The sequence below is a fragment of the Paralichthys olivaceus genome, chromosome 10, assembly GCF_024713975.1.
Source record: "Paralichthys olivaceus isolate ysfri-2021 chromosome 10, ASM2471397v2, whole genome shotgun sequence".
In the NCBI taxonomy this organism is placed as follows: domain Eukaryota; kingdom Metazoa; phylum Chordata; class Actinopteri; order Pleuronectiformes; family Paralichthyidae; genus Paralichthys; species Paralichthys olivaceus.
Window position 1 is genome coordinate 9,557,313 of NC_091102.1, and position 9,014 is coordinate 9,566,326.

Sequence of the window (9,014 nt, forward strand, 5' to 3'; positions counted from 1 at the left end):
TCAGGAAAGAACACATTAAATTTTATTGCAGATACGGATCAGGGGGTGAGTCTTTCTTTAACATAGTGAAATAGGTCGCTTCCGAGATCATGGATCTTGAGGAAAAATATCAGCATTAGCAAAAAGCATGTTTAGAGGACTGATATATGTGAATGTGAAATTAAATTTGATTTCATAAAGGGGCTGCTGGGTACCTCCAAGCGTACTTCTACCTGACAGCTGTTCTTTCTTTTATCCAGGGGCAGATCCAAGCTTTCTGAAAATCAGAGGCCATAAAGTCAAATGTCAAAACACAATCTCTGATTCGGTTAAGTGCACATTTAGGTCATTCCTTGTTTACTGTTAGCATTTTAGGTTTGAACAACACACATTATTGAATATATTTTCAAAATTGTTCCTTGCTCAAGCACATTTTCTACTTCAAAAAAGCTTTTTTGATTCAATATTCATTGTTATTATTGTTAGTAAGTGACTATTTTTTGTTTTAAAACTATTTGACAGTACAGGGGCAGTTAAGGGGCCAATGAGATTTCACCTAGGGCCAGTGCTCCCCTGTGACTCAGCCCATGGATCTGCCCCTGATTTAAATTTATTCATTTCTCTCCGCTTTCATTTAATTTGTACTCTTGCTTATTGTAGAGCACTTTGTAACTATGTTTGTGATGAATAGTGTCATGTCTCCTGTGATTTTAGTCCTCTTTTATAAAAGAAAGTTTTCATTTCTATTATGGACTATGTTTTCTTATGTTTGGAATTGTGTCTTAAGTTTTGCTCCCTGTGTCCCTCTCTGTTCCTTTCTGTGTCCCACTCTGCGTCCCACTCTGTGTCCCACTCTGTGTCCCACTCTGCGTCCCACTCTGTGTTCCACCCTGTGTTCCACTCTGTGTTCATCTGTTTCCTGTTTTATTTTGTAGTCTCTGTTCCTTGTGTGTTTTCCTCCTGGACTTCCTGCCCTCATCAGTTTCACCTGTTCATCCTGTGCCACCTGTCTCTAATTTGTCATTAGTTCAGTGTGTATTTAAGTCTTTGTGCTTCCCTATGTCTTTGTCAGTTCGTTGTTATGAGAAGCTGTTCCATGTCCCTGTGTCGTTTCACCACTCGTCGTTGTTTCCAGTAAGTTTCTAGTGTTTCCTTGTGTCTCCCCTGTTTTTGCCTAAGAGCATTTTGGGTTAACTGTTGCTTTTGGATTTTGTTTTTATACCCTGCCTTCCTCATTAAAGGACACTTTTTGTTCTGCCTTTTGGGTCCACCTGCTCCCTTACCCTCTCCCCACAAAACATAACAGAATAATGTAAAAGTATATTATAATACAAAGTTCATTATTATAATATCATTGGACTATAACTTACATTCAGTGGATTATTGTGTCCATGATATTATCCCCTTGTAAAAATATTCAAAAAGCTAAATAAATAACCAGCTGTGCGATGTTGCAGAGATGGAAGCGGTTCCTGTCAAGTTGAAAACCAACACAACTTGTTATAAGTCTCTCTATCTCCCCCTCCGTCCCTCTCTCTCTTTCCCCCAACCTCTCTCTCTCCCTCTCTCTGTCTCCCACCCCTGTGCTACATTCTCTAGCAGGATTGACAGATTCTGCAAACTGATGTAACTTGTCGTTCCGGTGAAGGGTTTGTTTTCAGAGTGAATAACATGATAAGCGGTTTAACAAACCGTCTGAGCGCACAGAGTTGACGCGCCGGGGCCAAGTCAATTATTGATGTATAAGTGTATTTTATTTTATTTTTTGATTTGATTTTTTTCATGTTTTCTGTGGGTAGGTCAACATCTTCTGGGGGGTGGACTAGGGGAAGCACCTCCTCGGAGTGGTGATGCTCCAGTGGGCTGATTCATTTGTGCATGAAATGACTTGACATCCTCTCACCACAGAGAGAGAGGGGGAGGGAGAGAGAGAGAGAGAGAGAGAGAGAGAGGCACACACACACACACACACACACACACACACACACACACACAGACAGAGAGAGAGAGTGAGAGAGAGAGAGAGAGAGAGAGTGTGTGAGTACGTGTACGTGTACGTAACTTTGAGTTTCCAGGCATCTCTGTGTCTCCTCCGGCTCAGTCGCGCATGGTGGTGTAAAGAGAGACGCATTGGGCAGTTATGGTCGATCAGCGTTTCTTTCATCCTCTCAAGTACATTAGAGATACACGACGGCCGTGCGCGCGGTGAAGGAATCCTGTTTCCATTTTTTGAACGGATTTAAAGAAGACAAGGAAAGATGTGCACCAAAACCTAACGAGCCCACGTTTTCATCAATGTGCGTAAAGGTACGTATCCTCCATGAGGACACGATCCCTGCAAACCACACACGCATGCAGCCTCATATGCAAAGCAGCATTTAAATTGCTTTTGTTTTCCTCGTGTCTCAACAAGCAGATGCAATGTGTCTTCTCCGCCTCACAGCGGATTTAGACAATTGTTCTGTTTCTTGCTTTGACCTTGCTTTCTGCTCCATAGCTGCAAGGAGTTGCTTCCTATCTTTATTTGTTTGAGCCATTTTAGATCACGCAGCCAGAAAGTTACCTCTGGGTATCAAAAAGGCAAATTAAGTCTTGACTCATGCAGGCATACATATGCATATACACAGCTTGTTTTGTGGAAGTTTTTTAGTTCCCATTGCATTCATTTGCTGATGTGTCTTTTATTTCTAGATGACATTGAGGATATACCTATAGCAGGTGAGCTCGGCAAACCCCTCTTTGCAGGAAAATGCATCCCTGGATTTCATATTTTTTGCTAAGTGCAGTGTCAGTGTGCACGGCTGACATGTTTGGCAGTTATGGAGAGATGTGTCAAAGACTGTGTGCCTGTGAGGAGAGAGAGGGGATACTTACAGTGAGCTGTGAAAACAGAGGAATTGTGAGTCTCGCAGACGTAAGCCCGGTGTACTTCTCCCAGTATCATCTGCTGCTTACAGGGAATCTGCTGAAGAAGCTGTCTGCCAATGATCTCGTCGAGTACAAAGGACTTACAATATTGCATCTGGGAAATAACGACATATCTGAGGTTGAAGCAGGAGCTTTTAATGGACTTCAGGGATTAAAGCGCTTGCATTTGAACAATAACAAAATTGATGCCTTGAAGGAAGAGCTTTTCTTTGGCCTTGAAAGTTTGGAATATCTACAACTTGATTATAATTATATCACTCATGTGGCACCCAACGCCTTCAGCAGGCTGCGACATCTGGAGGTCCTGATTCTGAATGACAACTTGATATCAACTCTGCCAGTGAATATTTTCCAGCACGTGCCGTTGACTCATTTGGACTTGAGGGGGAATCAGCTCAAAGTGCTCCCCTACTCAGGTCTGCTGGAGCACATGAACGGAGTTGTGGAGCTACAGCTGGAGGAGAACCCGTGGAACTGCTCCTGCGAGCTGATCGCCCTCAAAACCTGGCTGGAGAGCATATCGTACACGGCTCTGGTCGGTGACGTCGTCTGCGAGTTCCCATTTCGGCTCCACGGCAGAGATGTTGATGAGGTCTCAAAACAGGAGTTGTGCCCGAGGAGAGCCATCGCTGAATATGAGATGCCACCCCTGCCACATTTGAGCAGTGATGCATACTTTAGGACCACGGCAAGTCTAGTTACAGCCTCCTTCACTTCATCTGGGATCGCACGGTCCTCGTCAAGGCCCACCAAGGCACCTCGACAATCTGGCAAATTAAAAGCGAGACCCACAGCTCGTGTCCCATCTAACAAGCCACAAAATTATGGACAAATCATTTCATATCAGACCAAATCCCCTGTGCCTTTAGACTGCCCGACTGCCTGCACCTGCAATCTTCAAATTTCAGACCTTGGCCTAAACGTGAACTGCCAGGAGAAAAAGATTGAGCATATTTCTGATTTAAATCCCAAACCCTACAACCCCAAAAAGATGTATCTCACTGGGAATTACATCCCTGTCGTGCGTCGATCAGACTTTATTGAGTCGACTGGATTAGATTTGCTTCACCTTGGCAACAATCGAATCGCTCGCATACACGACAGAGCGTTTGGGGATTTGACACATCTGAGAAGACTTTACCTCAATGGGAATTTGATAGACCGTCTCACAGCTGACATGTTTTATGGTTTGGAAACCTTACAGTTCTTATATTTAGAATACAATGTCATCAAAGAGGTTTCCCCTGACACCTTTCAGCACGTGCCCAAACTTCAGCTTCTTTTCCTCAACAACAATCTCCTAAAAACATTACCAGTGGGGACATTCAAGGGCCTGACGCTAGCCAGACTAAATCTTCGCAACAACCACCTGCGCTACCTGCCAGTCAGTGGCGTGCTGGATCAGCTGATGGCACTGGTGCAAGTCGACTTGTTTGAGAATCCCTGGGATTGCTCTTGCACCATACTGGAGCTGAAGATGTGGCTGGAGCACCTCAGCACAGGCACTGTTGTAAACAATGTCATCTGTGGCTCGCCTAAGAAACTAGCTGGGGAGGATATGAGATACATTAAGACATCTAATTTCTGCCCTAATAACTCTGATATACTTGCTTCCATGATCCCACCCTCTGAGGAGTCTTTCCCTGGCAGCACTATCACCATAGAAACATCCCTGGACTCTGACACACAGTACAGTGCCATCCCTTTATCTGTGATGATTCTTGCCCTCCTCCTCATTTTCATCGTGTCTGTGTTTGTGGCTGCAGGATTGTTTGTGACGATGAAAAAAAGACGTCAAAAGAATCAGAGTGAGCAGAACAACTCCATGAACGCTTGCATCAGCTCTCTCAACATGGAGTACGGCCTTTACAAAAAGGCATCTATCCCCAAAGTCAGAACGTCTGCTGGACACGTGTATGAGTACATCCCACCTCCCACAGACACCTCATGCAGAACTGCCGCTCAAACGCCGACGGACAACAAATCGGTGGATGGATTTAGGGACTTTGATGAGTTGAGCAGCACTTTTCTGGGCAACACAGACGAGGAGGCAGTCAGTAATGTCATAAGCCCAGAATACAGTGCCACTACTCCAGAGCCTCTTAACAAGCCATCCACGCCTCACAAAGACAGCCCATGTTACTACAGAGACGCACATGAGCCTGACAAGCACACACACTACAGTAATACGCTACCATGCAGGCACACAGCGCACGCATCGAGTCAGTATACCTCAGACTTTGATGCAAGGCATCAGTACATGCAGCCAGAGAGAATACAACAGACAATACTCTATTGCACAGCACCAAGTACTGTTTATGTGGAGCCCAACAGGAGTGAGTACTGGGAGCTTAAAGCAAAGCTCCACATTGATCCTGATTACCTTGAGGTTCTCGAGAAGAGAACCACATTCACACAGTTCTAAGAGACTTAACCCCTGATGGTCATCGTGGATGCATTGAAGCAATGGATCCATTTTAATCAGGAAACCATGTTTAAAGAGACTGGCATAACAACTTTCTCAACTTTATTATGACAGAACATTAAAAGTATGCATTTCTGGGAATCGTGCTTCACAAAATTGAAAGGGGAACACTACTCATTTTAAAGCCTAACTTTATCACACTTCATAACTGAGCTGTTTTAACATTTTGGTTATGATTCATAAACAAAAACAAAGAAGAGCCTGTACACTTATGCCACAACATCATGAGAGGACCTGATGAAGATCCCACTCTGGATCTAAACGTTCTTTAATTCATCAAATATTCTGTGGCCCAGAGTGGCATAAGTGTGGAGGCTTTTTTTTGTTTGTTCGCTTTGCACCTTGCAATGTCTGTTAAGTTATTTTCGTCTCTGATTCGTAAACAACCACATTCACAAATTTCGAATGACTCAACCCATCATAAAATACATCCCGGAGCCGCTTCATTGACTTGATGTGAGACTGAAGCTTTTACCAGTAAAATTAGCTGCATTTCTAAAGTCTCAATGAAGCGTGTTCTCTTCCCAAAATAAACCAGGTTTGTGTTGCAAACATGTGCATGACTCCAAGCTCTTTTTTTTTTTCTCCCCAAATTTATTCAAGATGAAACTCACACATGAGACTAAAACAAATTAATTCTGCAAGTAAATCTATCTGTGACCAGAGTGTAGGTGTAAACAAAAGTCTGGTGTGCCCACGCATCCTGTGACGTTGTATTGTGCTCCAGTCATTTACAGAGGTATTTATTCCCACAGCTCTGGGATCATAACATTATAACCATGAGATCATGCAGCATATTCAAATGTATTATCTCATATCACAGCTTATGAGGCCAGTAAATCTCTTGTGCTCTCGTGTTTGCAGATTTGGACAAGAATAATTAATGTATGCTAAAAATAAACCTAAGCAACCTGCTGCCTATACTACAGGGTAATCTGTGAAAATCAGTGGTGTTCCCCTGTGAGCCTCCCTCCACATCTCCTGCACTTTTGGATTATAGACACGTGTTGTATTGGCTCAAACATCAGTATTGTAGCCATACATGGAAATATTGTAACAAAAAGATTATCCAAACAGAAAGAAAATAAGCTTTAACTGTCAGTGTGCACCATATGTCAACTTTACATGAACACGCAGCCTGAAAACACACTTGCTGTTTATAATTCATGACGTATAATGAGGGTCTTCATTCGTGCCACTACCAAAGTACTACAGGAATCAGCTGATCAGCTTATGCAAACTTTGACACCCAAAAGAGAACATGAAAACACTATCCTGTGTTATATTAAACCCATTACAACATGATCCCTTTATTATATCTGGCTGCAACTGTCCTCCAGTTACAATAAATTGGATCACATTTACAATACAATAAGAGTCAAATACTTCCCATACTCCTGTGTCTGAATTTAAAAAACGTTTAAATTGTATGTGAGCCTCAGGCTTATGTATACATATTTTAAATGACTGCATACTTTTATACAAACAAATGTAGATATTGAGCTTTTTTGGCTGTTTCTTTTTTTCCTTTTTCTTCTGGAAAGAAAATGCACTATTGACTGCTACAGGTCAACGACGATGTCACTTTCTGAGATGCACGCCATAGTAACACGTGCATAGAGCCATAGAAGTAGGTTTGATAACTGCATACAAACAAGTAACACGTGGTAAAAAATGTATGTTGCACTATGCATAGATATATAGATCATACTTAGACAATCCCACACAGCTCATGCTTTTCTGACACTTGATATGATTTTGTACATACTGCATAACAATGAGAAACACAGCCCCATAACTCTGCATTGTTCATCTCATCTTTTCTCTCTGTGTGGTGTAGTATAAAATCTGGCAGTCTCTCTTTTTACGGAGGGATTGATATGTGCTGCTACACATGGGGTGCGAGAGCTTTAGCTGTTGGACTGAAAAGCACAACAAATGAATAGCAGCAGCTGAATGACTGGAGTCATCTTTATGCATGAACATGTCCAATGCTCCAAAGGAAAGTAAGCACATCATCCAGTCCTAATGCAGTCTAACCAATTTCTGGGTCAATAGTGTAAGCCAAGAAAATTTGACTTTCCCTGAGAGTTTAATACACAGCGTAAATTCACATCATATGCAGTATTATGCACTGAGCCTGTCATCTTAACTCAGCTAATTAGCGGACATGGTGTATCTGAACCCTGTCAGCACGTCACCAAGTGTTACACTGCAGCATTAGTCACAGAGTTTATCAAGGATACGGTCTTGTTTTGTTGCCTTTCCCATTTCTCAGTCATTCTGTGATTATTTTGTCACTTGACCTGTCTCTGCTCTTTGGAAATTCCTCAGAACAAATGAAATGATATCCACAAAGTGATGCATGATGGTGTGAACCTGCACAGGTTTGGGAGATGAAACGTGATGGACTTGCTTTGTATCAATATGTCGCTGTGAAGTTAGTGGTGAACACTTAAACCTGCAAACATGCACAGACACATACACACGTTTTTATACAGAACAGTGTCTGGTATTTGGATACTAGTCTGAGCTCTGAAGTTATTCTTTTTTCATGTAACCAAACTCATGCTGTAATTAAACAATGATATATACCTCCGCCATGGCCCAAAGGTCCCCTGAAATTCAATTAAGCTGCAAGATCCATGAATTATTCCCTGGTTTATTGGAGAAAATTTGAAAAAAAATGTTGTGTGAAGTGAAAATATATACTCCTGGATTCAAAAATTTAATGAGATCTTCCCTGGCATATGCTTCATCCTTCCACCAAGTTTAGTGTAAATCTATTTTGTAGTTTTTCCATAATCATGTTCACAAACACACAATCATACAGAGGTTATCTTCATGGCGGAGGTAATAACAAATCAATGCAGCGCAAATAATGTATTGCCTTTGCATTCAGAGAAAAATGCTTCTGAGAAGAGTTTTAACATTTTATTTGTAAGAATGAAGGTTACTGTGCAATGGAAACAGTATGTACTGTGTATATATAAGCAATTTGTATTCATATTTCTTTCTGGTGTCTTTTTGTAATTGATGACAAAATGCAGATTTTTTTATTTCATTTTATTCGTCACCCAAGAGGATGTGAATACTTGTAATCCAAAAAGAAATGTGACTATCCTGGGAACATGAGTAAATGTTAAATTTGCAAAGTGGAAGAGATCCAGTCAGTGTCTTACTTATTTTTTTCTATTGTTTGTTGGTTTTCAAATGAAACACAGATTTTTTATTTCAATGTCAACCTCTTATTTGTAAATAGAACACTTCATCAGCATTTCCAACTCATGTCGGCTCTGAAAAGCAAAAAGTCATATTGCAAAAAAAAAAACAAAGGAATATGTGGGGTAAATATATCTACAGTGTGTTGTTTCTTTAGCTGTTAGCTGATGAATAAAAGATATGCATTCATTTGACATAGCCTTGTTTGTGTTTTCCCTCAGTGTGGTGCATACATAACATGTCACAGTGCACACGGAGGACAGATTTAAAAAATGCTACACAAAAACTCCATCTGCATTTTTTACTGAAATTACAATCTCAGAGTCAAATATTCAGATAAATCCATTGCCCTGGTTTCAATAAGGCCAATGGAAAATAACAAGAGGGGCTGAGTTATATA

At 41.4% G+C, this 9,014-nt stretch overlaps 1 protein-coding gene across 3 annotated transcripts; it reads left to right on the top strand.

The window, feature by feature from the left end:
* Positions 1-1,057: 1,057 nt before the first annotated feature.
* slitrk5b (SLIT and NTRK-like family, member 5b) lies at positions 1,058-8,808 on the top strand. 3 transcript variants are annotated; one of them, XM_020090252.2, is made up of 3 exons: positions 1,058-1,113; positions 2,153-2,286; positions 2,671-8,808. In XM_020090252.2, exon 3 carries the CDS (start codon positions 2,729-2,731, stop codon positions 5,330-5,332), a length of 2,604 nt encoding a protein of 867 aa, XP_019945811.2. In that variant the 5' UTR covers positions 1,058-1,113; positions 2,153-2,286; positions 2,671-2,728; the 3' UTR covers positions 5,333-8,808. The 3 variants fall into 3 exon arrangements, with proteins under 3 accessions (XP_019945811.2, XP_069389424.1, XP_019945813.2); XM_069533323.1 differs by lacking the exon at positions 1,058-1,113 and having other exon boundaries at positions 1,167-2,276; XM_020090254.2 differs by lacking the exon at positions 1,058-1,113 and having other exon boundaries at positions 1,168-2,286.
* Positions 8,809-9,014: the final 206 nt, after the last annotated feature.

What these genes read in the sequence shown, in the direction of transcription:
- slitrk5b (XM_020090252.2), top strand. Translation starts at nt 2,729, where the DNA reads ATGCATCCCTGGATTTCATATTTTTTGCTAAGTGCAGTGTCAGTGTGC.